The sequence below is a fragment of the Convolutriloba macropyga genome, chromosome 3 (assembly GCF_964194025.1).
Source record: "Convolutriloba macropyga chromosome 3, txConMacr16.3, whole genome shotgun sequence".
Taxonomy (NCBI): Eukaryota; Metazoa; Xenacoelomorpha; order Acoela; family Convolutidae; genus Convolutriloba; species Convolutriloba macropyga.
Genome location: NC_134470.1, coordinates 49,606,307 through 49,630,022, shown reverse-complemented (window position 1 = coordinate 49,630,022; position 23,716 = coordinate 49,606,307). Strand labels below are relative to the sequence as shown.

Sequence of the window (23,716 nt, the reverse complement as noted above, 5' to 3'; positions counted from 1 at the left end):
CTGGACCGCCATTTATTAAAACTGATGGGCGCTGCCCCTGCTATCAATGGTCCAGATGATCTTAATTTCGTCACAACAACAGATTTGAGAATTGTAATTAAATGTTTTATGGGACCAATTGTTTCGAACAAGCCCACTGGGATTGTTGTACAGGAAACAAAATGGGCCCAAAAAGAGGCAAAAATTAATTAAAGGCCGGAATGGCCGGTGGAACAATGCATTGTTATTTTGTTACTCGTGTTGAGCCAAAAAATTAGGGGTAATTGTTCAATTTTGATATATTTTGTGAAAGAGGACTATCACACTCATGACAATTATAAAAATTAGATCAGAGTTACCATTTACTCAGCATAGGGACGCTCATTTTGTATTCTTTGTTTCCACTAGCGCTTGTAGCTCAACTTGTCCATCTTCTGACAAATCGCTATCATAAGTTGGTTGATGTTGTTGTCGTTCACTTTGAGGCTAATGTTGTTCGCGTTGCTCTGTTGTTGCTCGCTTTGCTGCTATTGTTGTTCGCTTTGCTGCTGTTGTTGCTCGCTTTTCTGCTGTTGTTGCTCGCTTTGCTGCTGCTTTTACTCGCTTTGCATCGCAGCGAGGGATTCTTTTCCCTTGTTGGATCAGCTGCTTTGTTCGTTTCTTTGTTTTGGTCTTGGAGACCCGACTGTTCTGCCCGTGGTGTTTTTCCAGCCACCGGGGGTAGCTTTATTGGAGCTTTTCCGTGTAGCGCTTTTACAATTTTGTTGTACATAACGCAAGTGAGTTATAACTTATTCAAGCTTGACGGATCAAGGGGAATGTGGAGCAATGCCAATTACCTAATTTTGTGGTTTTTGACTGAAAATAATTAAGGCAAAAAATTGATTTACTTTGTTTGTAGTTTCAACGGGCTAAGTGTTAATGTGAATGACCTCGAGGTTTTCCAACTTGAATAATCTTGGTCTTTTTTTGCCTTGCCCCAAACCGCACCACAATTTTTTGTGCCTCTTATCAGGTTTTTTTGCCTTGCAAAACACCCATTTTGCTATTATTGGAAATTTGTGTGCTAATTTGGTCTTGTCTTTGTTAGAACCAGGCATTTGATTCCTATGTTTTTGTTTCATTAGCCCTAGTGTTAGGACGCATATTTGTCTTTGAGACCTGTCAAAAATCGGACCTATTTATTTTAACCACAAAATTTCATGGTGTCAAAGATAAAATTGTGATTAATAAAAGTGTCAACTAACTAAAAAAAACCACGCTTGACCTAAATTATACAAATAGTAAGCATCTAATGGAGATATTACTATGCTTGAGTAAGCAGTGCTACAATGTAGTAAAAAAATGTAAACGTTGTTAGTTTTTATTTAGAGTTTAACTTTGAGTTTATATATTACACAAAATGCGTAGTTTTGCACCAGAACACGGCACAAGATTCTGCAAATCAGTTTTAAATAAACCAAGTTTTAATCTCCACACTCCCTTATTCACAGATGATTGCGTTCAGTCCCAATGGGGTGCTCTAAATGTAATGTTATGAACAGATTGCCACTTCCTGTAAACTTCATGTTCACTACTGAACACGTGAACTTTTCCATCTTTCTTCCTGTCCATTTCCCCTCTCATAATACTCTCGTAAAAGCTGCACTCCGTTTTCTCGCCTGACGTCACTTGTTCAGCAACGTGTGAATAGTAGTGATAACGAACATTTGAGTTTGGGTTTCTCTCACAGAACTCTGGAGGTGATAGACCGTATATTGTAGTTGAGGGACAAAATGAGAGCATTGTCGAAACTCCAGAGAAACCTAAACAACAACACAAAACTAATGTTGTCTGACTAAAATTACAAAATTAGTGTGACCAGTTAGACTAAATGAGTGCAAAGTTTTTAGACACGAGAAATTACTGCCTATTTTTTATGGTTTTCTCGGACTAGTAACTTAAACATTTCCCACCAAAAATCTCGTTCAAAAGCAGTAGGTGAATTTTTAAGGAAGATGAATAGAGTTTTTCTGCCCGTCTAAACAGCTTGAGTTGTAAAACTATACTGGTGCATTTACGATTAGCTGCTTCTCTAAAGAGTTCAATTAAGGTGGATCAAAACTGAAATTGCCTAATCAAAGAAATTCGTGTGTCATAAAATTTAGCCTGAAAACTACCAGGACTAACATGAATTGAGATACTGTTGCTCATCTACTTTTGAAAGAACTCAACTATTTGACAAAAAATTTTGAAAATTGTTCATCTCAGAATTTAAAAATTTGATCCATCTCAGTTTTTTCTCATAAACTCAGCTGCCTTTCTTGACTCGTTTCACAAGTAGCAAAATCTAGGGCTCCTCAAACTAACAAACTAAATTACTGTTAAAGAACCCACCGAAAACTCTGGTAAGAACAAACAATTTTCAAATGTGAAAATAACTCAACCATAATAAAACACTTTTGACACATACAGATTGCTAAGCGGTTTTAATCGATTCAGAACAATAAAAACATAGATAAAATGTCGTATATTATTGTTTTTCACTACTAATTTGAATACTTCAAACAACCGTTATGATTGTAATACTGAAATCATCTAGCTTCTCCAAAAATAATTGACGCATTTTTATTTTAAAGAAAAAATGAAAATTTTTGCTAAAATGCTTGTATTTTTTTTCATTTTCTCTGACTACATTAAAAATTCTGATAAACGGCCACTTTTTGATACTTTTTCAGATTTTGAAAGTGCTGCCTAATTCGACATTTTAAGAAAGCTATAAATACATTTCCCAGGAAACCATCGGATTTGTCGAATTTTGTAAATTCCAACTAATTAATTTTTTGGAGTTTGCAACTTTAATGCAGCCTCATTTTGTCAGATCGATACGTTTTTCTGAGACTCTTTAAAATATTATATTTGATGAAAGCTATTAAATTTAATCAATCTTTTTATTTTTATTTTTGAAATTTTTTTTTGTCCAGAAGAGAAAATGAAGCTTAATTTTAGGTCTTATTGAGTTACTCATCACTTTGAATAAGCTTTAATGAAATATGTATATTATAATAAATCAAAAATAGTTTTCAAACAGCTAAATTGTCAAAAATATTTATAGTTCAAGAAAAATCTTAACGCAATTCACAACTAATTTTGACTAATTGATTGCTGTCGATTGGGCTATTAAAGGATAAATGCAAAAAAAAACACGATTAAACAAATAATTAAACAAATAATATCCATTCACAATTTTCTAAAATATCTGTTCCGACTTTAACTAAAAATAAGTAAAAAAACTCTTATGAATCGATCAAACAATAAAACTTAAATTATTTCAGACGTCAATTATCAATCTGTTTTTTTTTTAAAAAAATGCTTTCATAAAAAACAGTTAACTGAATTAGCTCAGTATATTATATTTTTCGCCTTTATGTTTTTTATTAAAATCCAAACAATTGTTGGTTATTTTAGCCTTTCACTTTAGGAATTGTTGAGTCCAAACTCAACTGCATCAAAATAAGATTTGGTAGACCAGAAATGTTGATCAATCTGCTCGTTCGGGTATAAATTTTTAGTCAATAAGTTGCTGTGGAGTTTAAACTGATGTTGTTTACTATGTTTCCTTTATATTGCAAAACATTATCCAAATTGACCATTTCAAAAGTTTTTTATTCCAATCTATTTAAATAATTTTTCAGAGTAACGACGTTTTCCATCAATGTAGCCCTTTTGTCAAGGCTTCAATTTTTGCGACTTATTTCCATCTTTTGGCACGTACAACTTCACTAATGTGTTCATCCCCCCAGACGGTTCGTATGTTAACGGAAAAAATGCATTTGGGACAAGCAATAGACTACGTGGCTGATGTCTGAGAAGACAAATTTCGAAAAACTCTGCATTCCAGGGGGGGGAGGCTTTTCCTGGAAAATAACGGGGGGAAAAGTGAAAAGAGTGTAAAAATAAAAAAATTACCCCCTACTTCTCCGCTTAGTTAGCGGTGTAAGAGTGTAATTTTAAGAGTGTAATTTTAATTAAAAGAGTGTAAATTCAAATAGTAAATCCACTTTTAATTTTCTTTTACACTCTTTCTATTACACCTTAAAATTATTTTTACACTCTTCCACTCTTAATTTTAAAATTACACTCTTCATAATTACACTCCTACACCGCTATTCAAGCGGAGAAATAGGGGTGTAATTTTTTAAAATTTTTACTCTCTTTACACTCTTATCCCCGGTCGTCATAGACGGAATAAAAGTGTATTTTTTTAAAAATTTTTACTCTTCCACTCTCATTTTTACAATTACACTCTTCATAATTAAACTCTTACACCGCTAATTAAGCGGAGAAATATGGGTATAATTTTTTATATTTACACTCTTTACACTCTTTTCTCCGTTGTTTTCAGGGAAATTTCTACACCTGAAAATTAACATACATATAGTAAATCAAAAATTATACTGCGGGCTAAAATCAAAAATTATACTATTCGAGAACGGTGTCGCAGTCAGTAAAATCTTAATCTTTTCACTGAAAACATTGAATAGGTTAAATTGCTCATTTTTTAGTGTTTCGCTTTCTTCCAATTGGAGTGGTCACTTTTAAACACACACATAAACAAAAACGCACATATAATCATGTTTTGACTCATATATATAAACAACAAGGGTGGAAGGGTGTGAAGAAATTGCACGCGAGGGAAGTAAGAGTATAAAGAAATGATACAAAGCGATAACGGTGGAAAGAAGAATTTTTTTATCGCAATCGACCTTTAATTACACCAATTACACTCTCAATAACAATGGTGTAAGAGTGTAAAAATATGTCATAGAAGCCATAACGGTGGGAAAACGAGTAATTTTTTTATAAGTCCACTTTAAATTACACTCTAGAAATAAAAATGTTGTAAGAGTGTAAAAATAATTGATTCTTTTCATAAGGGTGGTAAAAAGGGTGTAATCTTTTATCATTCCACCCTTAATTACACTCTCTCTAAGAGTGTAAAAAGAATGTACAAAAGAAACAGTGTAATTTTGTAACTAATATTACACTTACACTCTTTTCCCGGATAAATAAGAGTAGAAAACGGATTACACCCTAATCCCCGCTAATTAGGGGTGAAATGGGGGTGAAACCTCCTCCCGGGTTTGGTGGGTACAAAGCGATTTTGAGCATTTAAGTGTAGCCTAAAACTTTAATGATCACATTTTATTAGCAATTGCTCGAGATGAACTTCAAATACTTAATTATTCTTGTAAACAGTAATATGAGTAACTTCAAAACCATCAATTGTCTTCTCAATCCACAATTTGTGTCAAGTGGGACGTTTCTGAAATTAATCACCAAATTGATGTTTTTTTCATTTCGACAAAAAGATTTTGTATCCATGGGAAAGATATTTTAAGCAAATTTAGCTAAATTGGCATAGTATCATTTGTTTCAATACACGCTTACAACTTTAATTTTATAACATGGGTCGTAAAAAATCGAGACAAAATTGAGTAGGCATAGTCGATTCTTCGGACATTGGCCAAGTAATGTATTTATCAGCACAAGTATTTAAATTTCGTTTCCGAACAAAACAGTCCCAGACAAAACAGTCCCAAATTGCAAAATATTCCCAGACAAAATAGTCCCAAGAAAGCAGACAGACAAAATAGTCCCAAATAAGTATCGCAACAATTGTAAATCTAATCTACAAACAATTATCAAGCATAATCTATGAGATAAGCTTCTGAATGCATTTCTTTTAATTGATATGAATTAGGATTAAACCAAAAACTCGTTATACAAAATACATTATTTAGCAACAAATATGTTAATATTTGTTCAATGAAATATAATCACATGAATAACTTAAGGGTTTCGTTGTTAATTGTTGCGAATATGCTTAACTTTATCTTTAGTCCGGACTATTTTGTCTGGGACTGTTTTGTCTGCTTTCTTGGGACTATTTTGTCTGGGACTGTTCTGTCTGGGAATATTTTGCTATTCGGGACTGTTTTCTCTGGGACTGTTTTGTCTGGGACTGTTTTGTCCGGGACTGTTTTGTCCGGGACTGTTTTGTCCGGGACTGTTTTGTCCGGGACTGTTTTGTCCGGGACTGTTTTGTCCGGGACTGTTTTGTCTGGGACTGTTTTGTCTGGGACTGTTTTGTCTGAGACTGTTTTGTCTGGGACTGTTTTGTCTGTTCGCCTTTAAATTTTTATCAATATTAACGTCGCTACGATTTAGATTTGCTTTCACTAAGCATTGCTAAAATGGGTGGTACTATATGAAGAAAATATTAGGAGAACGTAGCTAACCAGAAAGTTCCCTCTTCATATTTATGAGACGAAATACTGACTTTGTTGACACCAAAATTTGTATTATATGACACATACAACTTATATTTAAAAATTGCTTTAAGGAAAAAATTAAAAGATATATGATCCCTTCGGTCCCGCTTTTTATATTACCCCAATGTTAAATCCAAGCAGAATACATTCAAAAATCCTAACAACAATTGTTCCTATTTGTATCTTCTACGTTCAGTTGCTTATGCTCAAATATTTTTTTGCCACTTGTGAGTAAAGTCATTAATGAACATTTTATGTCACAGGAGAGAAAATTTAGAGCAAGATACAAAAACTAAAATGCTTCCGTGATCAACTCACATCTGTTGTCACAATAAGGATAATATTCTCACCTGAACTGACTTTCACGCTTTTCCCATTTCCTTCCAAAGCTATATTTTCTAGTTCTTGACTGAATACAGCCGAAAAAGCACTCTTGGAGGTCACGTAAAACTCGGTTTGTGGAAAAGCTTCAATCAAATCCAAAACTTCACTGTGAACAGAGTTAAGAATGATTATCTCATTTAGGATTAATGAATCATTCAATTTCAATTTTCTTGAAACGATTTCTTTGGCTGCGTGGTTACCCACAAACCGAACTGTCGTTTTATCGCCCACATCTTTTGCGTAAACCCCTCCGGCGGGTGCATCGTTAAACCGAACGACGCAATCGGCCGAATCAATTTTTGAACCCGAAGTTGAGTTCGTGAGATGACCTGAACTGAAAACAATAGCGCAATTTGAACATTTTAGCTTCAAAGGATTGTCAACTATAAGCGAAAATAATGACTCTGATAACTTCTGAACAAACTTTGCCTCAAAAGGTGGCCGTTTTGGCAGTAGTAATTCTTGGCTGGTTATTTTCGATTTGACCTTTACGGAGACACCGGAAGCTGTGAGTAATATTTGTCTGTTTCGGAAAAAGTAAAACAATGCGATAATGACCAAAACCAACACAGAGCAGCTGAACTTTCTAGTGAGCAAAGTGAACATCGAAAGAGATTGGCTCAATAATTGTGAATAATATCTCCTACGTTTTCTCATCACGTTTTTATCACCGCTTCTGTCGTTAACAATATGCAAGACGTTTAACAATTTATCGATTAAGTATTTTCTATGTCGAGTCAAAACAAAGGTAACCAAATCAAATTGCAGAAAACGAATTAATTTGAAATAACTGGTTTTGAAATATCCAATTAGAAGTCAGATTAATGTGTCCAACAATGTCAACAAATTAAGTCCCGTAAAGTTGTGGTAGTGATATATATTTCATGAATTTCATAGGAAAGATTTGAAATCTATAGCGTGTCCCATAAAGTTGAAATAAGCGAACGTTTCAAAAGCCACAGGTTAGAGCTCAAAGTTCAAAGTTCAATTTTAAAAGATGTAGAAAAAATTGATAAATGAAATCTTAATGGAAAACACGTTGACATTCAAATGACCACATTGACGCTCAATTGCACGTTTTTGGCGCTTTTCAAACGTTCGCTTATTTCAACTTTATGGGACAGACTATAGATCATCCAAATTAAGATGAAATGATCTATAGTTAGTCCCATAAAGATGCAACGCTATCGAATGTTTCAAAGGTTAAATTTTGAGTTTAGTCTGTCCCATAAAGTTGAAATATTCGAACTTTCGATTATGAGTTTTCAAATGACAACATGGGCAGTGTTTTTGAAAAGTTCGTTTATAGTAAGTCCCATAAAGTTGCAACGCAAGCAAACGTTCGAAAAACTCCTGGCAAGCAAATGAACATCAAAGTGCTAATACCTGCATGTTTTAAATTTGAACTTTGACCTTTGAGACGTTCGATAGCGTTGCAACTTTATGGGACTGACTATAAGTCGAAATAATCGAACGTTTGTGAACAAATGTCAACGCTTCTTTTCTTAAGCTGAATGTCATCTGCATTTTTTCTACGTTTTTTCTTAAATTGAACTTGACCTTTCGAGTGTTTTTGAAACATTTGCCTGTTTCGACTTTATCGGAGGGACTATGAATAAAACGGAGGCCTAAACCTAATGAAAATTTAAATGCTTTTTCATGTCCTTAGGCCAAATTTGTCTGTTTTTGCTGGTAATAATTTGAATTTCAAATTAACAGAAAACCTTTCAGCTTCTCGGCACAGCTAATCGTGGGTCGGTGGAAGTGAAATATTAAAAGTATATATTGTGTTATAATGGTCCTTTTGTTAAAAATTGTCTAGTGTATTCACAGCATTTCAGTTATGGTTAAGAACGCTTGTGTTGGCGCACTTTCCACGATCGTTTGTTATTTTTAAACACGCTTCTTATTAGCAATTGTAAAAACGTTGCATGTGCGCTTCGCTCCTTTCAGACGCGCAATTATTGATGGTTTTCCTTTGTTTTTTAGGGATAAGGAATATTTATTAGTCAGCACAATAAACAATCATGTCTCTCTGCGTCGCTCTGTTTAGAAAAGATGGGAAAATAATTTGCCTGTTTATAAGACGCCGTTCTTACGTCATCACAAAGTGATCTGGTTTTTATTTTGTAACAGAAGTTCTTAAAATAGGATAATTCAAGGTTCATGTCTGCGACAAAGGGTTATTTGGAATCTGTAAAAAGTAATTCAAAAACTAAAACTAAAAACTAAAACTTACGGAAAAAAACGTAAGAAACGATTCATTATGAGCCTTTCGCATAGCACAAAGTTGTTGTTTGGGGAGGGAAAAATTAAAAACACTCGTTTGTATAACTTTTCACATTTTATAAAGGGATAAACAAGACCGTTGTATTGGGCCTAACAAGACAGTTGCTACGTGTGTGACATATTCCCAAAAAATAACACGTTTTGCTGCCAAATAACACTCTTGTACAATAATACACTTCAGCACTCGAATAAAAGTTCCGTGCATTATCTGCCGTTTAGTGAAGACAGTTGTTGAAAATTTTCGATCAAACCAATGATGTTTTTTTTGCTGAAAATATACATTTGTAGTCCGTTCCGTGATATAACCGTACAATGTTTTTGGAACAATTGCCTGCGGAATAGAATTAATTTGAGAATGGGTCAAGCCAGTGCACAGATCTCCTGGAGTAACTAACCATTCATAATAATCGCATCCTTTAAATTGGTTCAAAAAATATTCAACACTTCGATCTCTGAGTGTCATTAAGCGTCATCAATTATTCATTCATCGTACGTACCTTAATCCATTAACGAAAAAAACTATGATAAATGAAACGAAGGAACGGCGGTTTTCCAAAAAGAACAATCCAAGGTATTTTAATTGCACTGGAAAACAACTGCAATATACAAAACAGTTCTATTTTGTTTGCACTAGTTTTCATAGACCACTAGTAAATGAACACAAGAAAATTCTGTATGATTCTCAAAATTCTCTCGATGTTATTTAATTTAAGCTCCTGTGAGAAATATGCAAAACTTTTACTGCATTCTTGAAAAAGAGTATAATAGATGTCAATGTTGCCTCAATGATATGCTTCATAAAAACGATTGTCAGCGTCAAAAGCGATTGGACTCTCAATTGAAAAGTGCGCTTTAGAATTTTTTTTCGAAGATCTGAGCAATGGCAATGGTGGAACATTTAAATGCATAATTACTGGAAAACACGATATTTGGTTTCACCTGTGTATTCATTGAGGCGGAAAATTTTTTTCAATAAAATTTTTTCCATCCTGAAACAAACGCTAGTTTATGTTCTTCGTGATATGAGAAGGTAATTGAAACAAACGCTGAATTCTTTTCCATCTCTTAGATTTTTGCAAGATATGTTTGGTTTTTCCAGGATCGAAGAAACCATAAATGCGAAACCATAAATGAAAAACCAAAAGCAAAAGAAAACATAAAACACAAAAAAGAACGCAAAAGTGCAAAAATGAAACGGAATGCAGAATTCGATGCTAAACGTATCTAAATACTCTCGTTTTGAAATTCAAAAATTTTGAGATCAATTTTTCTTGAAACGAATTTAATTCAAAATCATTGCTTATCCCATTTTTTCACTTTTTCAGCAAACCTTTTTCCTGTGAAATTTTGATCGGCTTTGAAGAATGAACAAAAACAGCAGTTTCTGATTTATTGACGCAAAAATTGCAAAAATTGCAATGAGTAGTCTTAAATTGATTCAATTTTATTCGTCGCTTTTGACTTATGTGTACTTTGTTGCATCTTTTTTTGTAATTATTTCCGATGAAACAAGAAAATTTTTGGATCATTGTTAATTGTTTTGGCTCGCTGACCAGTTTTCAGTGACTCTGATTTCCTAAGTTTGCGATCAAAAAATATTTCAAAAATATCATTTTTTTAAATCTATTTTGGATTAAAACTTACTGCATTTTTTATTGATTTGCACGCGACAAAATTGTTGTTTTCATGAACAAATTTCCTTTTTTCAATGATTTCTTTAAAAACCCGTGTTTATATGTAATTTTTGTGGTTTCTTTTCTTTTAAATTTCAAAAATTTCTCTTTCACATTAAAATTTAAATAGAAGCTAATTTTAGAAATCTATACTGTACTCAATAGCCCCTGTGTTCCGATTTATTTTTTGTATCATTGAACTGCAGGAGCTAAACTGAGCCAACATACATATAGATGTTGATAGGATAGAAAGTTAAATTTTCAAAACCATTCAGTTTTTCCAATCAATTTGTATTTGAGTCCAACGGTTATAATGAATTCAAGAACCGACGGCTTCAAAAGCCTAAAATGAAAATTAGGTCTTCAGAAAAAAAATCTCTTTTTATGCGTAATTTCAAAGCATCTCATTTTGTATGTAAAAAAATTAATAAATGCGTGAAAAATGCGCTGATTTCCGCGTAGAATATCCAATTGCTCTTTTATGAATCATATGTACCAAAAAACAAGACTTTTTTTTCTTTTGACACCTTAAAAATTATTTCTTTCGCAAGGGATTTTTTTTCACTCTAAGTAACCTTCAGTTTGTTTTTATTGAAACATCTCAAGGTTGGTAATTTCGATGCTTTAAGTAGAACATAGTACTGATTCCGTAATAATTTTTTCCAAAGAAACATCTGTCCAAGCTTTCAATTTTTATTGACGTTTTTGATTGAAATTTTTGATTCTGTTGTTTTTTCGATGCGCAATTTCAAAGCATCTCATTTTGTATGTAAAAAATTTAATAAATGCTTCAAAAATACGCTGCTATCCCGTAGAATTTTCAATTGCTTTTTTATGAGTTACATGTGCAAAAAATCAAGCATTTTCGTTTCCTTTGACATCTTAAAAGTGATTTCTTTTGCGACTGAATTTTTTTTCATTCTAAGTAAATTTCAGTTTGTTTTTATTGCAATATCTTAAGATTGTTAAATTCGATGTTTTAAGTAGAGCATAGTAGTGATTCCGTAATATTTTTTTCAAAGAAACATCTGCCCGAGCTGTCAATTTTGATTGAAGTGTTTCATTTTGTTTTGGGTTATCCTTTTTTGAAAGGACCTCATTTTACGCCTATATTATCTGAACAGGTATATATATATATATATAAATGATCAGGAATAAGAAAAAAAATAATTTAGTTTTTTTTAAAAAATTTTTTTTATAGGTTCTTCTGTTGCTTGATCAGAAGGCAACCTCAGTGGTAATTTTTCGGCTTATGAATTTCTAAGGTCCATGATATTTTCTGTCGTTCGAGATAAAGCTATTTTTAGAATCCACCAGTCATGACAGTCCAGGAAATGCTCCTTATGTGGTTTCATACGGGAGTGTTGATTACTCTGTCTTACACACGCGTTCGATTACTCTGTTTTTTCTTCGCTTTTATGTCATTAAGCGAATCCCAAACTAGTAAACGACACACACTCTCTCTCTCTCTCACAAGCCTAAATTACACTCGATTTTTTTCAGTTCGGAGTGAAGTCATTGACTGTCTGAATTGACTGTTGCTTCAATGGTAACCTCTATCACAGTATTAATTGATTACTGCAATTGATGACGGCAAAAATATTCTATCATCCTAATGGGAAAAATCTTCTATTCCCTGATGAACTACAACTAATAGTTCAGTTTAATGTTTAATTAGACTAAAACTAATAGTAGAGGGAGCATCATAAGACAATCGCAGAGCAGACCAGTCCGTTCCTGGAGAGAACAGGAATTCAATCAACTATGCGATTATCAGGTTTGAGCTCAGAAGCGTTGCAGAATTTTCTATAACTATGGAGGTGATGGCAATGAATCAACGTAACAAATTAAAAGTTACTCAAATCCTTTGTAATTTAATTTTGAAATTTTTGAAAACTGTTCTGAGCTTTTTCCCTGCGTTCATTTGAAACCTGGTTCCTGTTTTGCATTAAAATTCCCCCATACTGTAGATTTTTTTTACAAACACTTTTTTGAAGAAGTATCAACGACGCTCTTTTACAAAGAAAAGTCAAGACGACGCTCTTTTAAACGACGCTCTTTTACAAAGAAAGTCAAGGCAGTCACCGCCATTCAATTCTCACTAACTACGTTAATGTTGGTTTGACTCGAATTTAAACAAGGAGGCTCTGTAATGTGCGTACGCACGTAATGCTCCGACCCAGCTCATCCACATTCTTGACTTAATTGGCTACCAAATGATGAAGAGATAGAAAGCTTTCAAAACATACATATCGTTCAAAAAAACCTAATGGAATGAATAGGGCCAAGCTAGACGGCCGATGAAAGTTGTTGATAATAGGATTACTAGAAAGGAAAACAACAAAAGTCAAACAACAAACATTTTTTACGACCAAAACTTGATGTCTATGATATAAAAAACCACAACAAAATCAAACACGCATCAGATGAAATCTAAACAAAACAATTTAACCTATAATTCATACGAAAAGACATGGGACCTGTCCTCAATGCGACTGGTTAACAGGTCGACAAGAAAGAGCAAAGAAGTGCGAAGTTCAAAAACACGTTTCCATATTAGAAAACAAATAATTTCACAGCTATTAATGTCGTTAGATTTCAACTGATATCACTAAAATGACCATTTATATCTCCATAGGAAGCAATTGAGAGCTACCTTTATCCAATGTTCAATTGCGCAAAATTTCAAAGCCCATGGGACCTGTGATTATTGCCATAAAATAAAAAAGAAAAAAAATCTTTTAAAATGTACAAATATACAAAACTTTTAAACGTTTTTCGAAACCTCGTAGTAACAATAGTAACAAAGCCGGGAGACAAATGTTTGAAACTAAAACTGTTATAAAGATTAAATTATAGCTCAATGAAAACGGGTTGTGACCTGTGATTAGAAAGACTGAGCTACAAATCGGCCGAAAAACTATTTAAAAAATTACGAAGCTTAAAAACCCAACTATGTTTTTCGAAAACAATTATTTTTAAAAGCATAACGGAAATCATTTTCGGAGGCCAATTAGGCCGGTTAAAAATGAGACTAAATTACAACTACACAAATAATGACAAAAACAAAAAGCAGCCACAATTTGAAACAATTTTACAACAAATCACTGTTCAACACACTATAATTATAAGATATTACTTGCAAGAACTATAAATCATCATTTTTCCTCAATTTAACATGAGCGAGTCTTCATTATGAAAGAACTACGTAGACATGACAACAAAAGAAAACCCAAAAATTGAATAGCATTTAAATTTCGGAAACTTTTTTTGAAACTAAAGTTAACAAAATGAACTAATAAAATATGCAATTATGCTCAAAAATTAAAAAAAAAACGCTTAGTAATAAAAACTTTTACAAAAGGTCAGAGCAATAAAAACTATGAGCTTATTTCGGGAAACAAGATATAAACTTGGTGGGCATCATTTGTTGTAAATAGTTTCTGTTATTAATTGAGCCCTGGTTTGTAATTCTTTTCAGTAATTTACATAAAAATCAATACATAGCGGAAATTTTTTGAACAAAGGTCGGGCACTATTAAAATCTTAAAAAAATTATCGTAGGGAACCATGGTGAGATCAAGAACAGCCCAGATATTGCCATGCGTTTAACAAAAAACACTCAATTGTTCAAATAATTGCGAAAGAGATCATTTTAAACAAAATTTTTCACGTTGTCAAAAATAAATTATGCATTTTGTATAATTATCAAGTTTAAACTTGCAACAATTAGGCAAAATTATAATTTCAGAAGACTCTCAAAGCCAGCTGGAGTACAACTAGCTCTTTTTCAGGCGTAAGAAGAATATGGCGCAATTTTAAGTTGTCTACTTCCAGCAAATTTAAGGCAACTGGGCTAAAAATGCGTTTTTGACAATAACAGTCTGAATTTTGATAAACTTAGCTAAAATTGTAGTCAAAAAGCTCGAATCGAATATTTGAGCAAACCTCCTCTATCTTTAGAGATAAAATCAATAACACTACAGTTAACAATTTTAACATATACCGAAAATGTGAAAAAAAACAGCTGAATTACGTCTAATATTCACAAAATTTTAAACCTCGATAACTCCATTCGAAAAGCGAAAATTGAAAAAATCTTTTCAATTCCATATGCTACGCTGGATGGGCTTTCTAATTATACTACTCACAACTTTCTACGATGAATATATCGATCGGCAAAAATTGTCTGAACAAAAAAACCCAGTTGAGTATATAGTTCCTCCCCCACTAAAGTGGATCGGAACAAAAAAACAACGGTGAACTGATGGTACAGTTGTATGACACCGTCTGATATTTCAGAACTTTCTGATTTATGTTTGAATGGGAACGATCATTTAGGAATGCTCTTGCATCTTTCCAAAATTCGAAGCATTCATTCATCACGTTCAGCAGATCAGCTTTTCTTCTGTTACTATTCTTTCGTTAAGAGGCTGGAGTTATGTGACAGTTATGGGTTGGGCACGATCGTAAAATTAACCAAAAAGCGACCAAATTTATTGTTCTCCAAGAAAACCTGGTTGTGCAAATTTAAAATTTTTTTCTTACAGTTATTGTCAAATTACATGGTCATAAGACACAAAACTATATAATCCGATAATAGATGAAAATATGAGAAACAATTTGCTCATAAGAAGCACGAATATTTGCAGGCGGCTGCATTTTTAGTAAAATCCTCACCGTATGTGGCTACTAAAACGCATGCAATTTCTAACAAATAACATTTTTTTTCTGAATAAAATTTCTTTTCGCAGCTTTGAGAATCAGTAACTTTTTAAACTTAAGTTGTATTCTTGATGAATACATCATATAATAGCACATATATGACAATTAAAAGTAACCAAAACGCAATATTTTTGGGTAAAGTTGATTATGATCAGAGGATGTGGTTTCGAGGTCCTTGATCGTAGCAAAGCTGTTCAAGGTCGCAGAGGTGAAAACCTGGGTTGCATTGTCTACGCGAAACAGATCTAAGCACTGATTTATCCCCCAATTCAGATGCGGACGAGAAAAAGTAAATTGAAAGTAACTTTCCAACCATTTTTTTTGTGGGATGTCTATCAACTACCAAAATACTGGAATCCTGATTTCCTGGTAGAGAACGGAAAAAAATTCGCAAACAAATGGCAAATGGAAAGAAACACGCTCTAACGAACTGGGAAAGGCTGGGACCAAAAAACAGTCTATTACCAGCAAGCTGAAAACAGCCATGAACAAACTGGCTGAAAAAAGAAAGAGAACAGGAAGCCGTGAAAATTTTGATACAGGCAATGTTCCTAACCAGACTGAAAGTATAAACCCAAACAGATAGTAAACAAAAATGACTACAACTTTCGACGAATACCGCAGACTTTCGAAAACAACCAGGACAACAATAAAAGTCAAAAATTAGTTCTCAAAAAAGGAGCAGAACCAATAGCAATATTCTCGAAACTAGAAAACAAGAAAGGCGAGCACCACTGCAATTGCGTACAAAAGTATTCAGTCCAAAAAAATATATAAATAGCGAAAAAAGATCTACAAAAGAAAAAAATCATTAACACAATCTCAGAAGGTTTGAGGAGCACCAAAAATGAAAACAAACAATGGAAGAAATATTACAAGCGACAAAAAGTGAGCCGAGTAGAAGCGACGGAAGAACGCAATTACGAGAGAGAAAGCACCTCAGATTATGAATCAAAAGACAAAAAGAGGCCAAGACAAATCAGCCAAATAATTGTGACCACAATTAAGATATGGTTTCTCTGTTACAAGAGTATGAATTCAACAAAACTGATAACAAAAGGATAAAATGCAAGATTATAAAAATTAACTTGGTTAACAAAACGGTGGTTGTCAATACAACAGATCAACAGTTTATGAATCTCATTTCGTCGGCATTTTTTTATTTTTCACATGTAAAATGTATGTTTTTATTCTCCCCACTTTGGTCAGGTAAGAATAAAAATACTAGAACTGCACATTGATAAGTCTCCCGTTTGTTGCAATCGTTTTGGCGACTTATTAAAGGACCAATTTCGACTCTTCTGATTCTGAATTTGTTAAATCTGGCCAAAAAGAGCGTATCAAAATCATTGAGGCAGACCCCTTGATAATATCTGTCGACAATTATTGCAACAGTACTGGATCAACCATCTCCCCTCCGAGCAGTCGAGCACCCAAAAAGCGAAATAGTCTACTAGGGAGCCCGTGCCAGCAACATTTCGGCTGATCCCCGAATAGCGGTGATTGACAAGGATTGCATTAGTTTACAAAAGCTACAGACAACCCCTGCGCTTGGAAGGAACGATTGTCAATTAACACAGCCAACCGCTTGAGTGTTTTCTTGAAGGTTGCCGATATCCCGCCAAGGACTTCAATTGCAAGGGGAACAAATGTGATTCCCAATGTGATGCGCAGTTATTGTCGTGGAGACAATATTTTCTTTCATCTGCTGCATCAAGTGCGTATCCTGCCTTTGTAGCCGCATTAGTGAGAGAGTTGGATTGCAGCGACGAAGTAACAGTTACATCAAATGCAGCAGGTTTCCCCGCTTTCCAAGTCGGGACAAAGATGTCTCCAGGGCGTGACTGGCTCTCTGGAATTAGCTTCTTTTTTTCCACTACTGGTGAGAGATTCGCAGATGAGCAAGCAGACACTAATTTATCTCGAATACGGTCATGTCTTGCAATTTCGTCTCCTCGACCGTGACACGCAATGGCATGATCCCCATAGATGTCAAGAACTCCTGCTTTACAAAACGGGCACTTCCTTTCGGCGTCGTAGACAGGGACACCCAACCTGTACTTTGCACTAATTCTAAACTCATTTGGTGCCATATGAAGCCCAGGAGCTGGAATGGGGGGAGCAGACAACCAAGCTCCAGCATGTCGAACAGACAATGAGAGAAGTCGGGCGGATTCTCTCTCACAAGTTAGATTCTCTTTGAGAACATGAAATTTTTCATTATCAAGAGAATGCTGAATCGTCTTTTGTGAGAGGTTTGAAATGTCCAGGTGTGCTATACTGGAATAAAGATCCTGAAAAACTTGGCAGTTTTTTGGGCTTTCAACGGTTATTTTTGAAACAAGATCTTCAGAGGAGAGAACAGAACCAACGTAGGATGCTTTATACTGGTCTTGGCATTGGTGAACACCCAAACCTGAAAGGGTTATGAGCAGGGTTGCTTGAGTCCAGGATTCTTCTGGAAGAACAGTTCCAAGGATACTCTCAAGTTTTTCGCGCTGTTGGGCATCAAATTCTTTTAGGGATTTAATAACTGGACCTGTGGGCGTTTGACAACGCAAAGAATACACCATTTTGGGGGACCCAATACAGTGGGGTAGGATACCTAGGGCGCACTGAGGGTCATCAAGATAGTCCAACTTTCCGAAAAGTACCCCTATTTTCCCTATCCTTTCGTTAAGTTTCATGCAGACAAACTCTAGGGTTCCTAATGCAGCTCCAAGAACCTCAAGGCCCGAAATATCATTTCGTTTTATTCTTATATCCAGTCTGTGTAAATCTACCGTGGACCACAGTTCGCACTTATTGACCCTGATGTGGAGGCCTCGATCAGGTCCGAGCTGGCATAGAAGATCCCAAGATCTAATGAGATTGTCCTCTGAGCCCACCAAGACACCGTCATCTAGATACCAGGAATGTTGTTGAAGCTCTGGCGCAGTTTCCTGAATTTTCATTATAATGGGCCAGAGCGTCAGAGAGAAAAGCAAAGGGCCTAATGAGTCGCCTTGTTGGATACCGCTTTCACTGCTAACAACAAATTTGTCATAGAATAATTGGCTGTGTTGTGAATAACAGGAATTGGTAAAAGCAGCAATGCCTGGCAATGAATTTGCAACGGCTTTCAGCATTTCACTGCGTTTTATCGAATTGAATGCATTGCAAAAGTCATTTTGCAAAATACCCGAGGAACTGGACGAAGTGAGTATTTTTTCATACGAAGTCTTAGTCGAATGTATGACGGCTTCCACTCCTCCCTTCACTCCCACACCCAATTGCAGGCTCTGGAAAAGTTCCTTTGCTTCTAAATTTGCTTCCTTGGCTAAAAAATTAGCTTTTGGCCTTCTCAAGACATCTCCGAGTGCAATAGGGCGAATACCGCCTTTCTTTTTCAGCAAGGCTGATAAAGAGGCACTACATAGAGCTTGTGAAACGAATTCGTGAAGTTCCCCACGGCAGCTTATGTTTACAAGCTTAGTCAGTACTCTCAAGGTGACTTGTGACTGATCTGAAGCGGTACACTGTACAGCATGCAAAAGATGTTCGGGAAACATTTTTGAAGGACCAGCTGCTGTAAATCTTGAAAACGAGTTCATCTGTTCCGAAACATTTTCCTCACTGAATTAATAGGCTTGTGATGAAAAATTTTGGACTACAATAGGCTTTTCTTCAGGGGGATGCAATTTTTTCAAACTATCGAGAGTTGCCTTGTTGACTGGTGCAAAACCATCAGAAGCCAAAACTTTTGCTGCTCTGCCATATTGGCCCTGGAAACATAAATTTTTTGCACGTTTGATAATCTCTTCGGAGTTTGTATCGTTTGATCGTTTTGATTGTTTCAAAGAGCAAGCTTCGTTCCATAGCCCTCCAAAGTCTCCGCTGTTCCAGCGATTAATTCTTTCTAGAATTCTTTGGTCGTTGTTCCGCCTGTGTTTTTGCCCCCCTCTGTTACTGGCCCGTAGATCTTATATAAATTCAACGCATTCAACGCCAATCTTACATAATTTTGCGTTGAATTTTGGCGTAGATCTTACATATTTAGCGTTAAAATTTAGCGTAAATCTTACATATTTAGCGTTGAATTTAGCGTAGATCTTACATAAATTCAACGCATTCAACGCCAATCTTACATATTTTGTGTTGAAATTTGGCGTATATCTTACATATTTAGAGTTGAATTTTAGCGTAGATCTTACATATTTAGCGTTGAATTTGGCGTAGATCTTACATAAATTCAACGCATTCAACGCCAATCTCACATAATTTTGCGTTGAATTTTGGCGTAGATATTACATATTTAGCGTTGAATTTAGCGTAGATCTTACATAAATTCAACGCATTCAACGCCAATCTTACATGATTTGCGTTAAAATTTGGCGTAGATCTTACATATTTCGCGTTGAATTTTAGCGTAGATCTTACAAATTTAGCGTTGAGTTTAGCGTAGATCTTACATAAATTCAACGCATTCAACGCCAATCTTACATAATTTTGCGTTGAATTTTGGTGTAGATCTTACATATTTAGCGTTGAATTTTAGCGTAGATCTTACATATTTAGCGTTGAATTTAGCGTAGATCTTACATAAATTCAACGCATTCAAAGCCAATCTTACATATTGTGCGTTAAAATTTGGCGTAGATCTTACATATTCAGCGTTGAATTTTAGCGTAGATCTTACATATTTAGCGTTGAATTTAGCATAGATCTTACATAAATTCAACGCATTCAACGTCAATCTTACATATTTTGCGTTAAAATTTGGCGTAGATCTTACATATTTAGCGTTGAATTTTAGCGTAGATCTTACAAAATTAGCGTTGAATTTAGCGTAGATCTTACATAAATTCAACGCATTCAACGCCAATCTTACATAATTTTGCGTTGAATTTTGGTGTAGATTTTACATTTTTAGCGTTGAATTTTAGCGTAGATCTTACATATTTAGCGTTGACTTTAGCCTAGATCTTACATAAATTCTACGCATTCAACGCCAATCTTACATAATTTTGCGTTGAATTTTGGCTTAGATCTTACATTTTTAGCCTTGAATTTTAGAGTTGATCTTACATATTTAGCGTTGAATTTAGCGTAGATCTTACGTAAATTCAACGCGTTCATTGCCAATCTTCAACGTTTTTCCAAAAATTCATTGCCAAAAATTTTTTAACTGTTTCGACCCTATACTGCACAGGTGAGACAAATCACATTTTAGTGCTCTTTTATAGTGCAAAATCCGTTTCAGAGTAATTTACGATTTCAAAACTTTTTCAAGTTTTTTTTTCGAAAGATTAATTTTTTCACTATTTCGAACCCTATAGTCCAAAGGTGAGTAACAAAAAGTCAGAAAAAATCTTCTTTTAGTGCTCTTTTATAGTGCAAAATCCAATTCAGACCATTTGAAGATTTCAAACTTTTCAAGTTTTTTTTCAAAAAATTATTTTTTTACTGTTCTGACCCCTATACTGCAAAATTGAGAATAATGAAGTCAGCAAGAAATAACCATTTACTCTCTTACGGTGCGAAAACCTTTTCAGACCATTTTAGGAATTCAAATTTTTTCAAAATTTTTTAAATTTTCCCAGTACTTCTCACATGATAAATGTGTTGAATACGCTGAAATTATGTAAGATCTCGGCTAAATTCAACGAAAAATATGTAAGAGCTAGGCTAAATTCAACGAAATATTTGCAAGTTCTAAGCTAAATTCAATGCAAAATATGTAAGGTCTACGCTAAAATCAACGCAAAATATGTAAGATCTACGCTAAATTCAACGCAAAATATGTAAGATCTACGTTTTATAAGGATTGCGGCTCTTAAGGCAACCAAGGTACGGTGGCGCAATGGTAGAGTAGGCGACAAGTAAACAGGAGGTCAGTGGTTCGAGTCCCATACCCAGAGTTCTACGCGTTGATTTTTTGTAAGATCAACGCTAAATTCAACGCAAAAATATGTCAGATCTACGCTAAATTCAACGCTAAATATGTAAGATCTACGCTAAATTTCAACACAAAATATGTAAGATCAGCGGCAACTAGCGTTGACAAGTTGGAAAATTCACCGCCATTTCTTACATAATTTTGCGCTGAATGCGTTGAAATTTTGTCTTTAAATTCAACGCATTCAACGCAAAATTATGTAAGAAAATTGCGGTGAATTTTCCGACTGGTCAACGCTAGTTGCCGCTGATCTTACATAATTTTGGCCAAATTCCTCGGCCCGGGAAAATGTGGGGAAATTATGACAAATCTAGAAAAAGTTGGATACAGAACATCAGACGAGAAAACAAAGTTTTTCATGCGAATCATCAATTGGTTAACATGAAACTCCTATGATTTTGGAGTTGGACCCAAAACTGAAGCAGCAGACGCAATATTTGGATTAGAGATAAAAGGAAAATTTGAAGAACTGGGTTCATTTAGCAGATCAATCCAATATCTAGGTAAAATCACCCCAAAACTATCATTTAAACAAAAACTTTGGGAAAACTGTCCGAAAAGTCAACCAAAAACAAGGGAGTGGGAACAAGAGGCATCTGGCATCTAAAAGTAAACCCAACATAACACTGTTTTTTTAACTCACTACGGCCACTGAAAAGCGAAATGGCTGGTTGCGCTAGAACGTTAGTACTCGGAGGCACATTGTCGCAAAAAAACTTTATCCCCAAAAAAATTGTCGTCAATATCTCAGACTAAGATGTTCTCAAACTAAGATCTCAGACTACAATGTTTAAGATGAACAATTTTCTGAACCACTTATAACGCAAGAAATTGGAATACTCACCCTCTTTCAAACAACACCAGCGTGCCAACCTCGAGCATGAATGTTTGAGACAAGCAATTAATAACAAAATACATAACTTGTGTAGGAGAGCAGCCACTGAACTGGTCATTCAATAATAGCTTTCTGCACTAAACCAACTCGAGCAAATCTGCTTAAATACACTTTATAGAAACCGACAACATACAACAAGACCGCCAAAACAGAAAAATGTAAAAAGAAAAATTCCAAATTTTCATAACAGCGAATTTCAACTTGCTCCAGTATTGTACCATAAAACACGCGCCTCAGAACTATCAAAACCACTTGCGACAACAGTCAACCAGTACTTTAGGCATATTTCACTGGAAACATAAATCATACGGGAAAAGCGAAGAAATGATTCTCATAATAGCGCAGCATAGATAGGAAGCGTCAAAATGGTGAAGTGATCTAAGATTTAAATGCACGGCTTTCCAGTCCAGATAATCTGACACGATCCAAGGAATTGACAAATGTGTATAAATCCAAATCACATTAATTGTAATAATTTGTGACATTTTCTCAATGGTTTTTAAATGGTTTTTATCGAGAAGACTTTCAATGAACCTTTGGCTCTCCGACAATCTATCCTCGACAGACCATCAGAAAACTTACCAATAGGATATATACAGCTGAAACACAGTTTGGGCAAAACTATGTGTGTGTAGATAGCACATGCTAATCAATTTATACAAAAAGACGACGAAGAGGGTTCCTATCGGTTCTCAGACGTTTACACGTACGGGACAAGCAAAAATGAAGACATACGGGAAATTGGCATACTGGCCGAACATGGCATCAGAGACCATTACCAATTGTTAATATGTTTAGGATAGGTAAAAACTCAACAACCAAAATTCCCAAAACCGAAAATAGAATGCGTCGAAAAACCGAAAGCGAAAAAATGTACCTACAGTTAACCAAGAATATCAAATAAAGTAAGTACTATTATTAGTCTGAGTGAATGGGTACTCTAAATGGACAAACAACGAAATAACCAATAATGTCGGTGCCAATTGCAAGATAAACTTCATAAATGATATTAATAAAGACAACAAATACCCATATGTCATCGAAACCGATTCCGCTGGAAGTTTTGAATGCAAAATATAGCAATAATTTCTAAACAAAAACCTGATGGATTCCGAACTCATAAAACCATTTCTCCACACTGGAATTGGAACGGTAGAAAGAACAATGGGAACAAGAAATCCAAACTTTAAAATATGAGGTGAAAAAGATAGCAACGTGCCGAAAAAAAAACAAAAATTTAGCGAACAAAATGTTTAAAACGATATACAAGTTTTCAACTAATCCAAACGACCAGTCACCAAAAGAACAGACAATGGAACAAAAAAAAACAAAACTCTGTGTGCATTCAGTCACGGTAGAGTGGTTCCTCCTAAAAATCCAGAAAAAATAGATAGAAAAAATAACAACAAAAGGGACCAAGCGCAACCGACTCAAACACCGCACACAACATCACACAACACATATCAGAAATGGCGGATCTGAAACGGCATCAATAACTTAAGAACAATTTTCTCTAATA

General features: G+C 34.7%; 2 protein-coding genes across 5 annotated transcripts in view; one reads left to right on the top strand and one right to left on the bottom strand.

Moving 5' to 3' along the window:
• LOC142336253 (uncharacterized) overlaps window positions 1-23,716 on the top strand; it is a 372,851-nt gene that overhangs the window by 92,241 nt on the left and 256,894 nt on the right. The gene's annotated exons all lie outside the window — the stretch shown is intronic.
• On the bottom strand, window positions 1,327-8,558 carry LOC142337113 (alpha-N-acetylgalactosaminide alpha-2,6-sialyltransferase 5-like). Of its 2 annotated transcripts, none has more exons than XM_075386208.1 (3): window positions 8,312-8,558; window positions 6,644-7,588; window positions 1,327-1,784 (listed from the first exon to the last, which is right to left on the bottom strand). In XM_075386208.1, exons 2-3 carry the CDS (start codon window positions 7,332-7,334, stop codon window positions 1,483-1,485), a joined length of 993 nt encoding a protein of 330 aa, XP_075242323.1. In that variant the 5' UTR covers window positions 7,335-7,588; window positions 8,312-8,558; the 3' UTR covers window positions 1,327-1,482. The 2 variants fall into 2 exon arrangements, with proteins under 2 accessions (XP_075242323.1, XP_075242324.1); XM_075386209.1 differs by lacking the exon at window positions 8,312-8,558 and adding an exon at window positions 7,927-7,943.

Bases quoted from the DNA above. Each gene is read 5' to 3' on its own strand.
- LOC142337113 (XM_075386208.1), bottom strand. From the start codon at position 7,334: ATGAGAAAACGTAGGAGATATTATTCACAATTATTGAGCCAATCTCTT. The intron at 1,785-6,643 runs GTGAGAATATTA...GTTGTTGTTTAG, and splicing joins AAGCGTGAAAGTCAGTTCAG to GTTTCTCTGGAGTTTCGACA.